The sequence below is a fragment of the Alligator sinensis genome, unplaced genomic scaffold, assembly GCF_000455745.1.
Source record: "Alligator sinensis unplaced genomic scaffold, ASM45574v1 scaffold1075_1, whole genome shotgun sequence".
NCBI lineage: Eukaryota > Metazoa > Chordata > Crocodylia > Alligatoridae > Alligator > Alligator sinensis.
In genome coordinates, this window is record NW_005842277.1 from 1,184,716 (window position 1) to 1,206,744 (window position 22,029).

Consider the following 22,029-nt stretch of genomic DNA (forward strand, 5'->3'; position numbering starts at 1 on the left):
GGCTGGAAGGCAGGCAGCAATGCCCCGCTGCCTGAGTGTCCTGCCCCAAATGGCAAACATGTATACTGCTCACTCCCAATCTAAACTAGGCCACTTAAAGAAAATCACATAACTTAGATCAAGTCCTCCTTGGGCTTTTTGAATGTCTGTATATAGCCTGAAAGTCAAATCCATACCACTGTGCCCAGCTAAAATATTCAGCTTGCGAATAAATAGTTCCACTGGAGAAAAGTTAAAGAATCCTAACTTAAACAATGAGTCCTAGTGGAGTCACTCTACTGCCCTTACCGAAATGGCAGCATTTGCAGCTAAAAATGCTTTTCTCCTCACCCAGGAGTTGAAGTTATGTGGGAATGAAAAGGACAACAGGATCTGGTAATTCATCTGCAGATATCTAACTTTTTGCAGGATAAATGCCATTATTTAGCATTTCTCTAGGATTCATGTTCATTTATATAATAAAAACCCAACATTTCAAAACTGAAAATAAAATTACCTGTCAGGAAAATACAGAACCTGGTAAGAATGAGGTAGGTTTATGTCTATGCACTGACTGAGCTCCTGAATATGCTGATTATGATTAAGAGCAATAATAATAATAATAATAAAGAATTTGAAATATTTGAGAGTTCAGCAACAATTTTTAATTGCTTTAATATTAGTATTATTTATCCATATCTAAAGAAAAGCTGTAACTGTTGGGCACTTTTACATGTGCTCTGACACGTTCTGATTACAATGTGCCAGAGCAAACTTAATTAAACGAATTGATCTAATTGCGTGCTGTAGTGTCTCATGTATAAAGCCCCATATTTAAAATGGTGACAGAGGCGCTTTAACTATAGCTCATTCAATGCCATTTTAAATTGCAGGACACTCAGTACATGGGATGTTTAAGGAGTTTTAATTCGAGTGGATCCTGAGAGCTCTCTAATTAAAATCCCCCCTCACTCCTCATCTCAGAGCATGTGTATAAGCATCCATTGACAATACAATAATGCTAGTACATATCATGAACTCTAGAGTAAATCATACTACATGATAAAGCATCAATCTAAAATTAAAAACAAACAGTGCACAGCCTTCCAATCAGCAGCATTACAGTATTCCAACTCCAATGGACTAGTCACCTTTGTTTATAACTATGATCAAAGTATTTATTCACCTTTTCCAGCATGAACTTGCTATTAAATTAGCAAATTACTAGTAGGTGGGGAGGGTGAATGTGTACTTCTATGTTAATAGTTAGACATAATGATGTTCTTTAAATCACAGTAAAATACACTTAAAGCTACCAATTAGGGTGCTGATGATCCAGACAATTAGGCTTAAACCTTGCTAATTCTTAAGTACACATGTAATTTTACATGCATGAGTTATAGTAAAAAGAGATTGTTCACATATATTTGCTTAGTGTATAAAGGAAAAAAGTTTAAGACACCATTTTTCACTGGGCTGTGCTAGAAGAGTCCTGTGAAAATACAGCCAGAATAGAGACTAAAGGAACATTTCACTCTGTAGCGGTGAACACAGGGTTGGATTTTTTTTCTACTAACATTTTGAAAAATTCAAATGTAAAACTCATTTCCCTCTTGAAAAAAAATCCATGCCTAACTACATTTGAGACCCCTACATTTCTCTTTTCTACAAGGTCACCAGTCAGCTAAAGTACAACATGATTTCTTAGGTATATGAGATTGTACTTTCCTCATCACAATATAAACAGTGCCCTGATTCTGGCAATGGCAATGTGTAGATAGAGGAAAACAAGGCCAACAGCTGTGTTCAAATACTAACCCTGCACTGGAGAAGGATTATTCATATTACTAGTTATTAATGTCCTTCACTTTTATTTTATTTTCAAATATTTTATTTTATTTTTAAGTTTGCAGTGATAATTACTTGCTGGTTAGTAAGCTATGTACATGCTTGGTAGTTATTGCTGTATTGCACTGGATTTGTACCAATCTTGGTCCATCAGCTGAAGTTGCCACATTCCAATGGTCATGGATTGAGCTTTAAAACAGGACAGCAACATTAGTCTGTCTGTGGCTAACTGTTCTAAATATTTTTGTTCTTGATCTTTGAATTTATCGTGATGTAGTACTGCTAGAGACTCAATAATAAGCAGCCCTAACCCTGGACTTCATTTTGGGGTTATACAATTTATTTTTTCTCTTGTTTATGTTATTATTTTCTTCCAAAAAGTAAGGTCATGCCTGTACAACATTCTCTCTGGAAATTTTTTTGTCTATCATTCTAGAGAATGGCAGCACAGGACAGGTTATTCCTCCACCAGAACGTTAGCTTCATTTAAGGCAAAAGTTTCTCTGTTCCTTTCATTGCTACTTTAATCAAGAAGAGCCAAGGACAAAACAATTAGCTATGTTTCCCAACATCATCTGCCAAACTCCAGTTCATAGCTCTGATGCATTTATTCTTCATGAAAAAAGCTATAGCTGCACTTGAGAGGAACGGCATCTTGAACAAGAGGAATTTACTGGATAACAAATAAAAGTTAGTTATGATTCCAAACAGTGACTGTGTAAGATGCATCTTACAGTGTGTTATCCAATGTCACTGTCTCAGTGTGACATGCCTTTTCAAGCACCCCAGAAAATGACAACTGCTATCCGTAACTGTGACTATGTGTACAACTTTGTAGATTTGCATCAGCACATACTTAAAAAAAATATTAACTTCATCAAACATGACATGCTAAATTTCAAAAGCATTTGGTCTTTTATTTAAGGAGCCTGTATACAGAAACAGAATGCTGAAATGACACATCAGATTCACAAGAGTATCCTTATTACCAAGGGTGATATTTTACGTATCAAATATGTATTAAAAATCCATAACCAAAGAAGATAAAAAAAAGTTTGAAACAAGCAAAGAAATACAAACAAACAAAAACAAAAATCCCCCCACAATCCACCATACTAGAGACTGTCTTTACAGCTGTCCCTAAACTGCCTAAGACATTTTCTGCATTCAAAGTATTCATGAAGTGTTCATGAGGCATAACAGAAGCTAAATAAGCACACACAAATCTTCTATACTATATAACAACCTTGGGGACAAAACAGCTCTTCTACTTAAAACTCTTTTAGTACAGTATTTGAAAGAGCCAACAAGAGGCTGGTATGGAATTAAATATTCTATATTGCAGGTTCCTAGCAGTGTACTTTTGCAGTGGCAAAATGGGGGTGGGGGGTGCTGGGTTCAACATGTATTAGAACAAAAACCTAAATTTCTGGAAAATAGACTTGTTACTCAGGGTGAACACTATGGTTTCGCAGACTCAGTGAGAAGTAGGAGAAACAGACAATTCTGTTACCAACCTAGCAGATACATCATCAGACAGTTCAGAAGCTGAGGTAAAGCAAGGGAACATCACCAGAAGGGCTTGGGGTGGAGTGTAGCAGAAAGCCCCCTTTTCCTCTTGCCTGCATTTGCTCTCCTCTCTTTGGATATGTTTCTCTTTTTCTACCTTTTCTTCCTTCCTCTCTCTCTCACTTTAAGATAAGGAATTGTGTTTTAAAATTTGTGTGCGCGCATTTTGTATCTCCCCTTGTATTTTGTTATTTTTATCTATTTGTGTGCCATGGCATTTGTAGCTTATATTTTATACTCCTCACCTTTCAACTTTCAACTAAATGTGTTTTAGTAAGTTATACATTGTAACAATGTTAACAAGGGCAGGAATCAAACTGCCCTTCCTTGTATCAGGCTGGCCCCTGAAAGAGCGAGTGAATTAGTGATTGAATGTGTAACGTGATTGAATGTGTAACATGGAAGCAGGCAGCAATGAACACCTGGGAAGCTGCAGATCAACCAACGGAAGAACTCAATAGAAGACAATGTAACAACCGGGAAATCTCTAAACGTCACTGATCAAGGGCTAGAAGCCCTGGCCTGAGTTAATCAACGCAGGGGACCAACTTTTGGGCTGAATATCTTCAGATCAACCACTCCCAGAGCCCTATTCTAAATTCATCAACAGACTCCCAAACCTGCACGTACATGCGGATGACCCCTGGGGCTGACAGATGCCGTCCAGTAGCCACCGAGGGGGGGGAAGTCCCATGAGGGTCAATGACCCCTGGATTGGGCAAACCTGAAAACTGGGGAGTCACCAAAGTCTACCAAGGACAAATAAAAGGCAGTGAAAAGTGACCCTCAGTGGCGCCCTCTTGATCTCCAACTCGACCAGACCTGTCCAGCCAGAAGGACCAGCTGGCGACCCCCTTCTGGAAGATAACACCACACTGAAAGAAGCCTCAACGACAGGCTCCAGCGCTTGTAGGATAGGTATACCTGACTCTGTAGCCTGCTACTGTGTGTGTGTGTATGTGTGTGCATGTGTGCGTGTGTGGGGACCAGCTCCAAGGTTTATGATTACAGTGTTTCAATCCACCTAATAAACTAGAATTTTAAGGATCCCGAGTTGGACATTTGTAGCCAACAGGAGGACTTGGGGGTTTGCATTCTGAAAAGATGACAAATATCAGAAGCTGATAGGACAACTAAATAGAGGTACATGGTGCTGGAGCTTGGGCTCATTCCTCAGTGGAGGGGGAGGCTGTTTTATTTTTTATCGTTCTAAATGAATAATGGCAGGGTGGTTGACTGAGAAAGGACCTGAGACTAAGGCAACTCCTGAAAATGTGCCTAGGCTACAAACTGATTTGCTGAGATTCAGCAGAGCAGATACTCAGTTCCAGCTATGCCAATGTGCAATTGTGGCATCAGTGGAGCTAGTTTTACATCACCGTGTCAGAGAGCCTGGCTATTATTTATCATGTAGAATAAATTATTTATAAATTAGTGTATTTCCCCACCACAGTTCAGACTCCAGAGTTGTGGGGCTGGCTTGTCTCCCCAATCACAGGGATGGAACATCTGCAGACTGTTGCTGTGTACATACTGGTTTCCTGGCATGTCTATACTAATGCACATCTGTTAGGATGGCTACATGCCCATTCACAAGGTGGACTGCCAGATTTGAAAAGACTTAGGTGCCAGCCACACACAGGTTTAGAATGATAGGCTGTAGAATACAGAAAATGACACCTTCTCTACAAGAAAAGCCTCTTGGCAGTAAGCAATGACCAATTTAGAACACAGGCTTCATTACAAAACAATCATATTTGCCTTTCTTTTAGCACATTATATCCTTAACAAAAGCCTCTCTCTGCTATCTCTTTTTTCTAATCTGCTTTGTTGTGGAATCTGCAAGCTTGCCAGAGAATGGTTTAATGCTCTTAGAAAGACCTCCGATAAGCTCTTTAGCCAATATCTCTTTAGCTATCATCTGGTCAAATTTATGATTTTAGAGTATACCTAGCTGAGCTGTTGTGTTGAGAATCTGAAGCATCTGAGGAAGGGGGAATGCTCAGTGCTGTTTGTGCCCATTTCAGGATGCTTTACACTAGGATTTTGTTCCATAGATCTTCTTAGAGACATTGGAGAAACTACAGATGTCAGCCAAGACTCCAACTTAAAAGCCTGTATAATTCTTGGATTCAATGCTTTCTTGCAATCCATAATATATTTATTTCCTGAACATTTTTCAAGACATGGTAGATGTTATTATTATTTCAATCTTTTTTAGCATGCTAGGGAAAGGATTATTGTGCATAATGCCTGAGACTCTTTTTGATCATGAGGAAACTATGGGACTATAAAACCCTATGAATATATAGGTCATGCATACCTACCTGTACGATTTGTATTGATCCATGGTGGTAGGAACCTCAATTTTACTGAAGTCACAACATAGCTAAGTTTAATTGGCTAAGTCATAATAAAACTAAAACACTGCAAAAGCAAAATAGTTGAATGTGATTCAGAGGAATGAGGCAGAAAGATTTACCTTTAGGATCAGAGGCAGAGAGAAAAATGGAAGACGTTGTCAAACTATACCAGTATGTCATGTCAGATAAAGGCAAGCAATTGTAGCTTATGAATGATTGTGCACATATGTTTATTATCACGAGAGGTATGGAAAAAAACAACCCTGGACACCTTAGGTCCCTTTGGACTACTAAAGCCATAATCTCAGAGCATCTATACATTTATTAATGTGCCATAATTACAGTGCATTAAGTTTAGTACTTGTAATAACAGGTACTAAATGTGCCATAATTGGGGCTACTCTGCATTAGCACAGATTAATGTTTTGTGTGTGATGCTTAATGTGCATTGGACTAAAGATACTGCGCATTAGTATGATTTTTGCCAGCTGCACTAATGCGCAATAAAATGAGTCCAATGGGCATTAAGCTTCTTGTGTAGACACACCCTCTATGTGCTTAATTAGGATAGCACTATTCCTGACGTGTCCAAATATGCTCTATCAAAGAGTGGGCAGGGGTGAGGAATGGGGAGGAAACAGGAGTGGAGCATCCAAATGAGCACGTACGTGCCTCTTGCCCCGCCTCAAACCCCTTTGAGGTGGAGCAAGAGACACATGCGGGAACGAAAAAATGTTCCCCACACTGCAAACGTGGTCTCCATGGTTGGCCCCTCACCCTGGTGCTGAAATACGCAGCCAGCTAGGCAGCCCCGAGGGTGGCAGGGCCTGGCTGGGCCTGGCATGTGGGGACCATGCACTGCGCCAGGTCCTGCCACCCTGGGCCCAGCCTGGCCTGGTGGTGCAGAGGCCCTGAGGGTGGCAGGGCCTGGCTGGGTCCAGCACACGGTCCCCGTGCACCATGCCGGGTCCTGCTGCCCTGGGCCCAGCCTGGCCAGGTGGCACAGGGGCCCCAAGGGTGGCAGGGCCTGGCTGTGCCCAGCATACGGTCCCCTCACACTGTGCTGGGTCATGCTGCCCTTGTCTTGGCCCAGCCGGGCAGTGCACGGGCCCTGTGGGTTGCAGGGTCTGGCTGGGCTTGGCACATGGGGACCATGCGCCATGTCAGGTCCTGATGCCCTGGGCCCGGCACAGCCGGGTGGCACAGGGGCCCCATAGGTAGCAGGGACCTACTGGGCCCGGCACACGGGGACTGCATGCTGCACTGGGTCCTGCCACCAACGGCCCAGCCTGGCCAGGTGGCAGAGGGACCCCAAGGGTGGCAGCTGCTGCCATGAAGGACCCAGTCGAGCAGCAGAGAGGCCACAGAACCCGGCTGGGCCTGGTGCGTGGTCCTTGTGTGCCACACCAGGTCTTGCTGCCATGGCTCAGAGTGCCCCACTCCTGCTGCTGCTGCTAAAGGTAAGTTATGGGCAATGGGCAGGTGGGCTGTGGCCCTCCAGGGGGAGCTGGGACCCTGGCCAGGGGGACTGTGGCCCTCCAGGTTGCCTGGGACCCAGGGTTGGGGGGCTGGGGCCCTCCAGGAGGAACTGAGACCCTGAGCAGGGGGGCTGGGACCCTGTGGGGGGAACATTCCATGTGCTTTGTGGGGTGGCTGTACCCTATGGGGTCAGGGGACTCACCCCTCCTGAGTAGCCCCCCTACAAGGTCCCCCACACCCATAGTCCCGCAAGCAATCACCCCACACCGACCCACACACCAACCCACATCCCACCACACACATCCACCCGCCTTCCTCCACACCCCTTCCCACCCGCTTCCTGCAAACACCACATCCCCCAATCACACATCCACCATGCGCAAATAAAATCAAAATACACATCAACACATATAGGTATATAGAATTTATTTTATCATGATGATAGAGACACTGGTAGACTTCCCCATTGCTTTAACATTGTAAATATACCAATTAAGCATTGCCCAACAGATTGCTGTCTCTCTCTCTCTCTGTCTAGATATATGCACGTGTGTGTGTGTGTGTGTGTGTGTGTGTGTGTGTGTGTGTGTGTGTGTGCACGTGTGTATAGAGTGCTCTTTTCTGTTCATTGTGGAAAAACATTGATTTTGGGATATTTTAAAAAATGGATTTGGGATGCTGCTGCAGCAGTCCAGCTGGCACAAGGGGTAGTGTCCCCAGGTACCAAGCGGATGAGTCCCAGAAGCTCCGGAGAGTGAGTAGCACCGAGCTGCTTGCCATGGCAGGGTTTTGTACTGCTGGGGCCAGGACAGGGCAGCTTTTTATACTGCTGGGGACAGCACAGGTGCTGGCACCGGGCTCTAGCTCCCTCCTGGCTACAGATCCGGGAGGAGCCAGGCAGGGTTATTTTGCCCTAAGTGGCACAATTTGCTCCACAACAAAGTGCATGTCCGAGCATGTGCACTGAGGCAAAAAGCCCTGGCTCAAATTTGCACCACTTCTATTTGAGCTGCTGCAAGCGCATGTGCTTGCATGTGTGGACACACCCGAGTTGGGCAACACTTCTCTTGCAGAAGAAATTGCTTTGTATGAAAATGCCTGGGAACTGGCTTTGCTAACTTTTCCTCTTCTATAAACATGCAAAGACCACACTAAAGACTTATGACAGTTGCAACTGTTTTTATCTGAGCTAACCAGGATCATATTTAAGATAGATGACCTAAGTCATCTATGGCTATGCACCAGAAAAAATGGGCATAGCCTAGGAGGAAGAGTATCTGTAGGAACAGTAAGGCAAGGGTACCTGTAGGAAGAGTAAGGAACAATGCTGAAACATGCTGTTAGCACTTGTGAACTTCATTAAAGGAACGTTCCCATGCTGAGACATGTTCTGGGTGTGGTGCCTCAGTTCTTGGGTGTCTAATTTGAGATACCACTTTTAAAAATACGGGCCTTGATGCCTGACTGATTGCAGCAAGACAACATGAAAACTGGCAAGCATCATAGCTCAGCCCCTGGCACGGATTTTTGAGAACTCCTGGTGCTCTGTTGAAGTGCCCGAAGATTGGAAGAAGGCCAATGTGGTGCCTATCTTCAAGAAAGGGAGGAAAGTAGATCCGGCAAACTACAGGCCCATCAGCCTGACCTCTATCCTGGGGAAGGTCTTGGAAAATATTATCAAAGAGGCCATTCTTAATAGTCTAGCTGACGGCAGTATCCTGAGGGATACCCAGCATGGGTTTGTTGTGGGTACGTCTTGCTTGACCAATCTCATTTCCTTTTATGACCAGGTGACCTATCACCTGGACAAGGGAAAAGAAATTGATGTTTTGACTTTAAAAAAGCCTTCGATCTGGTATCCCATGATCCCTCTTGGCTAAACTGGCTAACTGCAGCCTTGACCTCACCACAATCTGCAAGCTGGGGAATTGGCTCCGCGGTAGGACCCAGAGGGTGGTAGTTGATGGAAGCCAATCATCTTGGTGCGTGGTCACCAGTGGGGTCCCTCAAGGCTCTGTCCTAGGGCCTATACTGTTTAACATCTTCATCAATGATGTGGGCATTGGTGTTAGAAGCGGACTGGCCAAGTTTGCCAATGACACCAAACTCTGAGGTAAAGCATCCACACCTGAGGACAGGAGGGTGATCCAGGTAGATCTTGACAGGCTCATGAAATAGGCAGATGAGAACCTGATGGTGTTCAACACTGAAAAATGCAAGGTTCTCCACTTTGGGAGGAAAAACCTATAGCATGCTTATAGCTCAGCAGTGGTTAGCACTACAGATGAAAGGGACTTGGGGGTCATGATTGACCACAAGATGAACATGAGCCTTCAATGTGATGCTGCGGCTAGTAAAGTGAGCAAAATGCTGGCTTGCATCCATAGATGCTTCTCAAGCAAAACACGGGATGTCATTCTCCTGTTGTACTCAGCCTTGGTGAGGCCACAGCTGAAGTACTGTATCCAGTTTTGGGCTCCACAATTCAAAAAGGATGCTGAGAAGCTTGAGAGAGTGCAAAGCCATGCGCATGATCAGAGGTCAGAAAAACAGACCTTATGAGAAGCTGAGAGCCATGAGACTCTTCAGCCTAGAAAAGCACAGCCTCAGGTGATCTGGTGGCCACCGATAAGTTTATCAGGGGTACTCATCAGGATCTGGGGGAATGTCTGTTCACCAGAGTGCCCCAAGGGATGACAAGATTGAAAGGTCACAAACTCCACCACGACCAATTCAGGCTGGACATAAGGAAGAACTTCTTCACTGTCCAAGCCCCCAAGGTTCACCCACTTTGAACACCTTCAAGACACATTTGGATACTTATTTTGCTGGGATCCTATGATCCCTGCTGAATTCCTGCCTATGGGGCAGGGGACTGGACTGGATGATCCTCCGGGGTCCCTTCCAGCCGAAATGTCTATAAAATCTATGAAAAAATATATTTGCTCAGAAATGTAAGGTCTGTTATAATGGATGAAACCTAACTTCTCCAAAAATGCTCACCTGTCATTTGTATATTGGGAATATTTTTTTCTGAACACTCACAAAGTTCATGTCCTCAATGGTGTGTTCTGATTACCCTTTTTGCTATTTTTTAAATGATATATTTCCATTTTAAATTATCCTGTGGCTTGCTTTTGTTGATTGTGGCTTACTAACTTTAATAATGTTATGTACATTACCTACATTTGCCAGAGTAAAATTAAGCATTCCTTTGAAAATCAGATATCCAGAATTTTTCTGTTTCTTTTCTAGACAAGATGACACACCTTTAAACTAACGTCTTTGATGTTGAGTTTTCATCAGTAATATAGAGCCTTCATTTAAAAATTAAAAACCCAAACATCAAAATCCATGAAAAAGCTGTTAGAACTACTCAGAGATGCAATAGTAGAAAGGCACTGGATTCAATGGCTGCATCTGCACATTTAGGATCTGAGAGTGTGGGGAATGAAGCCAATGTGTTTGAGAATCAAAGCAGAATCATCTTTGTGAATGTCCTGCCGATATAATTAAGACTGGAAAAAGGGCTGTAAGAAAACAAATGTGCAGATTCAGAAGCTGGTGTCCACTTATAGCTCTAGCCAGTCTTGAAATGCATTTATGGATGTCTAGATCAGTTCTGACTCCTTCTGAAAACTGTTTGTCTTGTCCTATGCTACCACAAAAATTAAATGGTTGGGGCCTCTATTCCTGTGGTAAGGGATTCCTCTGAATACTTCCAAGAGATCAAAATCTGCTTAGTGACTTGCTATATTCCTCTCTACCAATTTAGTCAAGAGAACAGGATTTCATACCAGTACAGAGACTAGTGACACAGACTGCATGTACATTAGCAGCTTATAAAATAAATACCCAGCTTGATGTCAGTAGGAGCATGACAGCAGAATAGTTACAACTATTTTACTGATTAATATGACTTCTCTCTCTTTATTTTTTTAATGAAAAGGATGGAATGAATTTTCCACCCATTCACTATGTTCATCATTTCAATAGAATATTCATCATGGAAGATTTATACTGTTCAGAATATTATTTTTTTCTCTACCTATATTCCCATAAAGTTAACATTTCTTTCCTATCATGATGGGTGCTGCTGGGAACATTATGAAAATAAAGGAAATATATTAGAAACAAATATTCATTTACCTACAAAAATATTTCAGTTTTGACAAACTGACATTTTCCAACAACATTTTTTTGTCAGAAAACTCCTGACCAGTTATAATCATAAGAATACTATCACATTTTAATAAGGGTTTGTTTTTTTTTCCCCTCAGGAGTGAGGCAGTTCATTGAAGAAGCAGACTAAGACAAATTAAGTCATAAGATGTCTGAAGAACTTTGATCTACCCAGGTTATCATAAGGGACTATAAAGCCTTTAGGTAATATGCATATATACAGATTCTTTGTTGTTCAAAAATCCATTTATCTGAAAGCTTTGCTCCTGTAGCTAAAATAAACAATATTTTGTTTGTTAATAAGCCTATTTTGCCACTAGGTAGCACTGGTCCTAGATTATCAAAGACTGCACTTCCTCATATGATTATGATTACACTGCATCCAGAACCAGCCAAGAAGTGGAAGAATGGCAGAGTGGCAGAGTTCCACTCCAAATCAGGTAAACTCGTCAGGCCTACCACTTGAATGGTTTGTTCAGACAGACTACAAGAAGAACAAAGCATAACTAGCCTTAAAACCATATTATACTGCCATTGCATAGTGCCACTTGGAAGATTCTTAAACTATTAAATAAACTGTTAAATAGAAACTTTCGGGGTGGGGGGCAGGCAGGAGCACTGTTGCCCCCCACCCCGCCGCCACCGCAAGCACCAGTTGATTGCTGCAGCCACTCCCAGAAGCGGCCACAGCCACTCCCGGAAGCAGCCACAGCCACTCCCGGAAGCAGCTGCAGTGATCAGCCGCATGATCGGCTGTTGTGGGCAGTGACATCAGCCACGGGGGGAGGGGACCCAACCACCTCAGTCAGCGGGACCGGTCGCAGGGCGGGGGCACATACCCCTCCCCCCCCCCCGACTAAGGTGGCACCAGTCACCATGGTCAGGAGTAAGGGTGCTTCATTACATCATTATACTCTAATTACTTACCACAGTGGTTGCATTTTTTGTGATCATCCCCTTTTGTACCATGCAGCAGAAGTAGCCCACCCATCACCTAAATAATGAGCACGGCTGGCCAGAGGGTGCACTGGCACTCTCAGGGGGTGCACGTGCACCCCTGTGCATCCCCTATGCATTGCCACTGCTCCTGACATGGAGTGGAAATGCATTTTATATCTTTCAAAGGCAGTGGTTCTATTCAACATTCTGCCACCCCTCCAAAAACCTTAACATTTCTTTAAATTCTTAAAGTTTCTAAAGCCCATTTCCATATTGGAGAGGAAGTTAATCAGCACCCAGTAGCTAGGGTTTGTTCAACCCAACTGGAAGGAAAGAGAAGCATTCACTCTTTCTGCAGGTCTTAAAGAGATGGAAATTTGAGGACAGCATCCTTACAAACTTCTGCCTCTTCTCAATTACAATTCCACACCCTCTGCTCCCTTCCAAAACATCACAAACCACTTATGGAGGTAACATAGTTGCTTTTTTTGCATGTCCTAATTCCTGGTGCTTCTGGATTACTTTTTACCATCTGCATGCTTATGCCTAAAAGGGAGTTTAATGACTCTATCATATTTATGAATCACTTCACATACCTCCAGGGTGAAACACAGAAGCTGCTTAACAGTGCATAGCAAGCTACCCCACAGTTCTCAAAAGGGAGTGAACAATATCTCATTCAATTAAAAGTACAGGGAGATCTTAGGTAAGCAAAATGTAAGCTTATTATCTTACATCAATACAAACAAGAGAAAAAAGGTGAAAATTGTAATTACATGAGTCTAGTAAGGCTTGCCTTTTTTTCTAGGCCTATTTAGTGAGTCCATAAACACCTTCCCATGCTTGTGATTTTGAAATTACAAGGAAAAATATAACCTCAAACAGCAGCAAAAATCCACATGGAATAAAAATAAAATTAATTAAATATTCTACATTTGAGATGGCTTGCTGGAAATTCAGTTCAAATACAAAGTCACTAAATTAATGCCTTAAGTAAATCTAGGTGGGTATTTTAAACCAAACAGCTGATTTAATAAAGGGTCACATTGTTTGTGTCTAAAAAATAACTACTGAATACACACAGTGGAAAACTTTGTTTATAACTTTTAAGGAAGCTCAGTCCTTATGGGTATTAATAACTATGTAGCTATATAAAATATATATTTTATATATAAAACTACACATTATAATTCTAATTAAGTAGACAAATTAATAGAAATGTAGTATTACATTTTATATTCAAATTTCTTTTTTTTAGTTTAAAGTATAAAAATGAAATATTCTAAGAGGCTTGTATAGTAAATATGTGTTTTATTATCTAGGCACAATCTTATTTATTTAACATCTCTTTAGGGCAAGAAATAGTCTTACATATTCAGTCACCCTAAGAGTAATGGTAAAGTTAACAAGGCAAAAGCTTTTGCATTCCAGCCAATGGTATATCAGCTTTTGGCCAGTTAGATTTCTTGTACAGTTCACACAAAGCCATTTTTTCTGTCCAACATGGGAGACGTTGCTGTGTTTTTGTTTAAGTCTCTTGGGACCAATGCTATTCTTGCATTGTCAGGCAGTCACCTTGAAGGCTACAATTCTGTCTTATAGCTCCTTGCTCAATACCATGAAAAGCCAAATAAATAAAATGAAACTTAAAAACAAAATAAAAATAACTCCAAATGCAGCTCTAGATTAGTCAGGTTCAGAAATATTTGTCAAGTGATTCTAGTAGCATAATGTTAGTATAGAAAAATCATCACCAAGTTCAAATACATTGTAATTTGTTCCAGAGACATCCTTTATTTTCCTTTGCACTCCTTGCCTTATTCACTCAACACTAAAAATGGTTTGCTCATGCCTGTAGGACAAACAATTACTTGCTTGTTTATTCACTTTATACACTCAATCTGCAATATGAAGGTTACATTTGTTAAACTGTACGGCAAACCCCACTGGGCTAAGACATGTTATAGCGATGATGCTAAATGTTTTGTGGAAACAAGGCACAGCTTCCTCAAATAGCAAGATCAATAGCTAAAATCAACAACTAATTAATTTCAGAAACCAAGACAGAGCAGCCGCAACTCCACAGGAGCTCTATTTCTGAATCTCACTCAAAATATTTTAAAAAGCTGTGTTGCTTAAAAAAATTTAAAAACAAACAAAAAACTTTCCCTGAATTATATATAAGGATGACATCAAGTTATTTTTTTGTATTTTCCTGGCGTACAGAGTGTGTTACAAGCACTCCAGTGCTACTCTGATTTATAATCAGGCTGCCCATGAATCATCTAGGGTCCCTGGACAGCCAGAATACAATGGCTCTCTGACCCTTCTCCTTATCTTCCACAGTTCATGTGGAACTTGTATAGGACTATTCTACCTACACTTATTAAGAAGGCTGAGACTAGATTAGTTAGATAGCAAAGCAGAATTCAGCCCTGCTGAGTACTAATGTGATGCAACTAATACTATTTTACCATCTACCCTCATTTTTTAATCAACCAAGATCTGACTTGTAACACACACATAGTAGGCACACTAAGGAACGTGCTACATAATGACTATCTCAGTTTTCTCTATACAGTTACATAAACAGTACATTAAAATAGGACTTGATTGATGCTCTCTCTTAGATGTGTTTCGTTACAAAGTGTTGGTGGTGCTGTCTCTTAGGTGTGTTGCTTGCAAAGTGTTGTATTCTGTTGGATGTCATTGCTTAAACGAACAACAATAATAAAACTGTGAGTAACTCTGGTAATTCTTATTCCTTAGCATTTAACATAGTTTCCTATCACAGGCCCTTTTATCCATCCTACACATTCATACACAGTAGGTGAGTCTACACGTGCAATTAATTTTGTGCACAGAACATTCAGGCACATTAAAAGGCACCCAGGCATGTGTCTATATGTGTGTCCAGGTTGGTAGCAAACTGAGCCTGACAGGAGCAGCTTACTCCAGAGCTGTTACTGTCCTTCTCTGGCCCCCTGCAACCAGGGGGAGCTCCAGGTTCCCCCACCCCATGGAGCCAGGCCCAGGCTGACAACGGGTACTGGGGGCAGCCTTGGACTGCCAGGGAGCACAGGGGGTCAGACCCAAGCTCTGGGGGATGGGAGAGGAGCTGTCCCCAGCTCCAAGGGCAGCTCCAAGAGGTGGGAAGTTTGGGGCCAGGCATGTAGGGCAGGGCAGTGACAGTCCAGTGTCCTGGTCTGGTGGCAGGGAACTGCTCCATGCCTCTGGGGGGCTTCCCCTCATGCTGCCCTGGGTGCCTTGGATCATTGCGGCAAGGGAAGGAGGTGTTGGGGGAGAAGTGTTTTGCAGGTGGCCAGTGCAAAGAAAAAGCAGAGTTGACCAGGCTTTGTTCACTCAATCTCCAGGAGCCAGGCAGCTACAGCTACCAGGGGCCTGCCTCTATCTCTGTCCAGCTGTTTCCTCCCACTCTGCATCCCACGGGGGTGAAGGATCCCTTCTGGGGGGTACCACTTGTCCTGTGACTGGAGGATGAGGGAGGGTAGGCAGGGTAGACAAGAGGATCCAAGGGGAGGCAAGCTATTGAAGGTGATCATGGCTCATGACAGGCTGGGGTGAGGGATGTATCCCCAAGCAATTGAGCCACTTTAGAGGGATGCACCCCTATTCAATGGAGCCACCTAAAGGGGGTGCAGACTGGCGGGGGGGGCACCCCGCTATCCCCCACAGGTAGAGCTTCGTCGACCTGTGTGTGGCATTGCAGCTGCTGGCCATGCACCTAGTGCAGTGCGAGGGCATAGCCCCAGAGGCATAGAGCAGGGGATATGGTTCCCCCCTGCCAGCCTGGGAAACTGGGCTGTCCCTCCCCTGCCCTGCTCACTTGGCCTTGAGCTCCCTGCCATTCAGAGCTGCCCCCAGAGCCACGGACAACTCCTCCTCCCCACCCCCCAGCCAATTAAATGGCCTATGGGTAGCACTGGGCATGTCTACATGTGCACATTTACCGCACATTAACATAAGTTACTGTTCAGTAACCAAAAATTACTGTGCAGTACCTGCATGTATCTAGATGTGCACGCCCATACTGCACAGTAACTATGGTGAGTCATGCCCAATTAGTTACCGCACAGTAATGCATGTGTAGACACATTACTGTGCTGTAACACTGCATCTGTTGACTCACTTGAGACTAACTTTGCTCTCAAGTGAGTCCATATACAGTGTTACTGCGCTTTAGCACGTGCATGTGTAGATGCTGGCCTAAATCTGGTTACTGTGCAGTAATTTACTGTGTAGTAAATTTACTAAGCAGTAAATGCATGTGTAGACATGCCCAGTGTGTTCCATGGTCTTCTCACATAGGCTGATCAGCTAGGTGAGGGACAGACATTACACATAAACCGGTTTAAGTGATCAGAAACTGGTTTAAACCTGTAACAGAACAGAAGTTCAGTGCACATAATCCAGTTTGAGAAAGGCTGAAATAGGCTTGAGATAAACCTAGATGAATGTAGTATCAAACCGGTTTATGCAATGTCTGTCTGAGACCCCTTACTGGTTTAAGGTAAACCAGACACCCCCGGCATCTTGGCATGCTCTCTGGGCTGGGCAGAGCTCTCTGCTCCACAGCAGGGCTTGTCCCTCCCCTCTGCTCCCTGGCTCCAGCTCCAGCTCCAGCTCCAGCTCCAGCTCCAGCTCCAGCAGAGACTGTGGACTGCACCCCCCCCTCACCATTCCCTGCTAAGAAGGAATTCCCCCCTCCCCTCTGCTTTGCTGAGGAGGTGTCTGTGTATTAACAGATCACATGCTGGCTATGGTCCTTACTGAATCAACAGGTAGAATCAACAGGTACCTGATAATGCCCCTCTGTTATTTTCCTAATTAGGTGATAAACACTTCATTAGGGGGTGGTAAACACTGTTATCAATTCCCTGCTGGGCTAATGAAAGTGTCCTGCCATGGTCCTGCCACGGTCTGGCCACACTCCCCACCGCCCCCAGCTCAGTCCTGTGCAGGGGACGGGAGGGCTGCTCTAGCACCCCCCCAGCTTCTGGCCTGAGCCACTGCAGGCATGTGCCTGCTTTTCTGGGATGTCTGTCTGGTTACAAAACTGATTTAACTTAGCCAGTTTAGACCAAAGGAACTTCAGAAAATGAAGACATAATAATAGTGCAAACAGTTATACAGTATCTTACTGGAAATGTTTAGTTTGGTACCACACTACTCAAGTTAGGGGAAAAATAATCAAACCACCTAATTAGATCAGAGAGAAGGGAAGATTTATCTTTGAATGTGTCTTATGGGTTCACTTTTCTAAATTAAAACACTGTCTTTGCTCAGCTCAAATGAGGTTTTCATAACCCCTTGCCACCATCCCCTTGTACTTTTTCTTTTAATAAACTAAGTACCTTGTCTCATTCTACTATACAGTTGCTGGTCCAGCAATCAGTCAAGCCATAGGCCAATATAAATATGACATACTCGGTTTTGCAAATGTTACCACTTTTAAAACTGACACACATAATGAAAAATGTGCTCGGGAAAGAAGAGTTGCTATTGGGTCCAGTAACACCAGTAAATAACAAAATGGTGTACAGTTCCCACAACAAATTATTAGAATTTTTAACATGATTATATGAGACTGTTAGAACTTAAATCTATGCCCAATCTATGTTAGGACTTAAATAGCTCACAGGGATGATATAGCTATAATACTTCCAGACAAGCCCAAGTGTTTCTACACTACAGTGTGCCATATAAAGATACACTAACATGATCAAAAACAGTATTACCATTTTCTTTATATTGAACATGGCACAAAATAGGTTTTGCCACCATGCAAGTAAATAATACAGAAATAAATAATAATCACCATATTCTATATTCATATTCCCTTTATCTGACTTATTTTTACATAGAAGCATATTAGCTAGAAATGGAATCATTTAATTGTACCTAAAATCATTTAGGTCAAATGAGTACAGGTTTCATAGATTTCATAGACATCATAGACATTAGGGCTGGAAGGGACCTCAGAAGATCATCGAGTCCAGCTCCCTGCCCAAAGGGCAGGAAGTCAGCTGGGGTCATAGGATCCCAGCAAGATAAGCATCCAGTTTCATCTTGAAGGGGTTCAATGTAGGCGGTTGAACCACCTCCGGTGGCAGGCTGTTCCAGACCTTGGGGGCTCGGACAGTAAAGAAATTCTTCCTTATGTCCAGCCTGAAATGGTCTTGTAGTAGTTTATGACCATTCGACCTAGTTGCAATCCCTTGGGGTGCTCTGGTGAACAAACGTTCCCCCAGATACTGGTGGTCACCCCTGATAAACTTGTAGGTGGCCATCAGATCACCCCTGAGCCTGCGCTTTTCCAGGCTAAAGAGCCCCAGGGCTCTCAGCCTGTCATCGTAGGGTCTGATTCCCTGACCTCTGATCATGCGCGTGGCTCTTCTCTGGACTCTCTCAAGCTTCTCCACATCCTTTTTGAATTGTGGAGCCCAAAACTGGACGCAGTACTCCAGCTGCGGTCTCACCAAGGCTGAGTCATATGAATATGCTAGCTAATTTGCTCTATACAGTAGAATCCCTGTTATCTGGCATCCTACAAACCAGAATACTCTATTAACTGGAATTTCTGGCTGGGACAGGAGAGTGCGAGTGGAAAGTTCCACACACAGTGGCTGCTGCTGCCACCCACCACCCTGTGCTGCTTCAGATAACCGGAATTTTGACCTAACCAACACCTGGTATTCCCCACTCATACCGGATAACAGGGATTTTACTATAATAAACTATTTGTAATTGCTTACTTTTTAATGACTATCATTTTGCAACCCAGCGAATCAGCATTATCAGCACTGGTAAGTATAATCAGAGAAAGCTCTGCAAGCAAAAGAGGAAGTCCTGCTTTTTATATTACTAGAAATACTTTTCTGATGATCTTTTTCAAGATAAATTAGTTATACTTTAATGATACATGTGTCTGTATCTGAAAACCCGATAGCAGTATAAAATTATACTTTTTAATCTGTTCTTTTAAAAAAGTCCTCTTGCTTTATGATATTCTGTATTGTGCTATCAGGACTCCAGTCTAGAAAAGATGCATCAACTCAGCTAGATGTCACTACTCAGTAATGTACTTTTAACTAGGTAAAACCTGGATATGGTAGAATTAAGCTGTTAACTGAAACAGAATTATGATTATGAGACTGCAGTTGCCAAATTATTTTTTCAAGTAGAATAGAAAAGTTTATTTTATAAAATAAATTCCCTCCCCAGAACAGTTCTATGCCTAATTTGTATGTCTTGGTTCATTTCCTTTCCCAGTGTACTTTTCTTTAGAGTTGATGCATTTCTAGATGGTTGTTTTGGGAATAGAAATCATTGCACTCTACAGAACAAATTATCTTAAAGTAAATGTAAACAATTACCCACAAATTTTGCATTAGGGACCTGCAGGTTTTTATGTATGCAAAGCATTCAGTGACATATATTGTGTAGGGGCATGTAGTACCATTTGTTCTCTACATTTGTGTCTAGTATACAATCTGGGAGAGAGAAGCAGAGCTCCTTTAGTGCTGCAGCACAGGGAATAAAGTAGAACCTAGATAATTTGAGGATAGATTAAAGGAGAAATGATCATTTCATAATAGGTTTGAAGTTAATGTCACTGTTTTGTTTGATTCTGTTTGCCTTCTCTTGGACTAGGTACAGATATTGATTCTACCTCTGGCTTTTCAAATCTAAGTTACATGGTTTTCTGTCAGTGGCATCGTTTAGATCGGTAGTGAACAGAACACATTCACCCTTTGGGAGGGGGTGTATGCAAATCTTAGCCAGGCTTCTGCCATTTTTTAATCACTCTGTGTGCCAGACTTACATTCTGTTACAGGTATAGACCAGTTTCCAATCACTTATATTGGTAAAAGTGTAATGTGTGTACCTGGCCATAGTTTAGTCTCTCTAAACTTCCATCTCATTATTTGGTCTTTCAAATTGTGGTCATAATTTCTTCTAAAAATGAAATAGAACATTTTGTTTGTTTGTTTTTGGTTGTTTGTAGAAGATTGTTGCCTAGCTCCTGCTCTTATAAAAACACACCTGGTTGGTCTTCTCTGGGTATTTGACCCATGCCCTTTGGCTCTAAGAGCATGAACCTTCACTTCTTGAGCTACAGGTCTAAGCTAAATGGCAGAAGGAGACTCAATCCTCTCAATTGTATAGCAGCTAGGGGTGCTACTAGAGAAAATAACCAAGAGCCATGTTTTGTAAGTGTGGATTATATTACATGATAAGACAATTCGGAACTCCATCTTATCGGGTCTCAGATTTTTTTGCCAAAAATTATTTCATCATCAAATATTCTCTTCAGTCATTTTCTAGCAACTCTTTTTATAAAGACTTTACCTGGCAGCCAGAGAACTGTGGACGAATAAAGTGTATATAAGCTATGCATAAATACATCTTTTATATCTTTTGTTGAAATCATCCAGTTACCCTATTTTTGAAAATGTCTCTCATTCATCTTAAGACAATAGGACTGTAAATCTTATAGAATCCACACATTGCTGGAAACAACACAACATCTATGATGTTCTTTCCTCACCTCTGCAAACTTCTATTGGATAATAAGCAAAAAAGAGAATTTGTGAATTTCATTATTCTGTTTCCAGTGATGATGACTTGAAAGAAGACTACTGAAAACGAAATTGTTGATCAACTTTTGTATTGTATTCTTCGGTTGGTTGTAAACTTCAGTCATGTATGTAATCCAAGGAAGAGCACTCTGATCATGCGCGTGGCTCTTCTCTGGACTCTCTCAAGCTTCTCCACATCCTTTTTGAATTGTGGAGCCCAAAACTGGACGCAGTACTCCAGCTGCGGTCTCACCAAGGCTGAGTACAAGGGGAGAATGACGTCCCGAGATTTGCTTGAGAAGCATCTATGGATGCAAGCCAGCGTTTTGGTCGCTTTACTAGCTGCAGCATCGCACTGCAGGCTCATGTTCATCTTGTGGTCAATGATGACCCCCAAGTCTCTTTCTTGCATAGTGCTAGCCAACATAGCACTGCCGAGCCTATAAGGATGCTGCGGGTTTTTCTTCCCAAGGTGGAGAACCTTGCATTTATCAGCATTGAACACCATCAGATTCTCGTCCGTCCACTTGCTGAGCCTGTCCAGGTCAGCCTGGATCACCCACCTGTCTTCTGTAAATTATTCAGTAACAAAACAATAAAAACATTATTTAAAATGTAAGCTAACTTCATTTGTCCCTATCTATGGGGCTGAACTGAGCATAGAAGGAAAAGAACACTGATATAGCAACAAAAACAACAGCCAAAATCTAAAATTCTGGAAAACACTAAATGGAAAAGAAAGGATTTAGTTCCAACACTCTGAAATGAATAGTAGTGATTTACATTTATTTTCAAAAGGTATGTGGTAAATCAAGTTTAAAAGATATTTGACCAGATGAACAGAGCAACTGAAGAGAATCATGTTATTTTAATCTCTCAAGAGGGGTAATTTGCATTCAATTAAAAGAAGAAAAATAAAGAGTGCATCACATGATACAAATAGGGAGGCATAGATAAGTCAGCATCTATTATAAAGGCGTATTTTGCCCTTCCTCAATTAAAGCCCAATTTTATCTATTTCATATGAGTGTATGAGGAGGGGCTGTGTGTTTATGTGTACGTGTAGG

General features: G+C 42.3%; 1 protein-coding gene across 2 annotated transcripts in view; it reads right to left on the reverse strand.

Moving 5' to 3' along the window:
- Window positions 1-22,029, reverse strand: part of LOC102380336 (protocadherin-11 X-linked-like) — a 611,220-nt gene that overhangs the window by 94,551 nt on the left and 494,640 nt on the right. The window contains exon 5 of one of the 2 annotated variants that reach the window (XM_025209272.1): window positions 13,723-15,071. The exons of the other annotated variant lie outside the window; for it this stretch is intronic. Within the exon in view, the coding sequence (XP_025065057.1) occupies window positions 15,066-15,071 (6 nt within the window). The 3' untranslated portion in view covers window positions 13,723-15,065. Of the gene's footprint in view, window positions 1-13,722; window positions 15,072-22,029 lie in introns of those variants that run through there. 2 annotated transcript variants of the gene reach the window in all.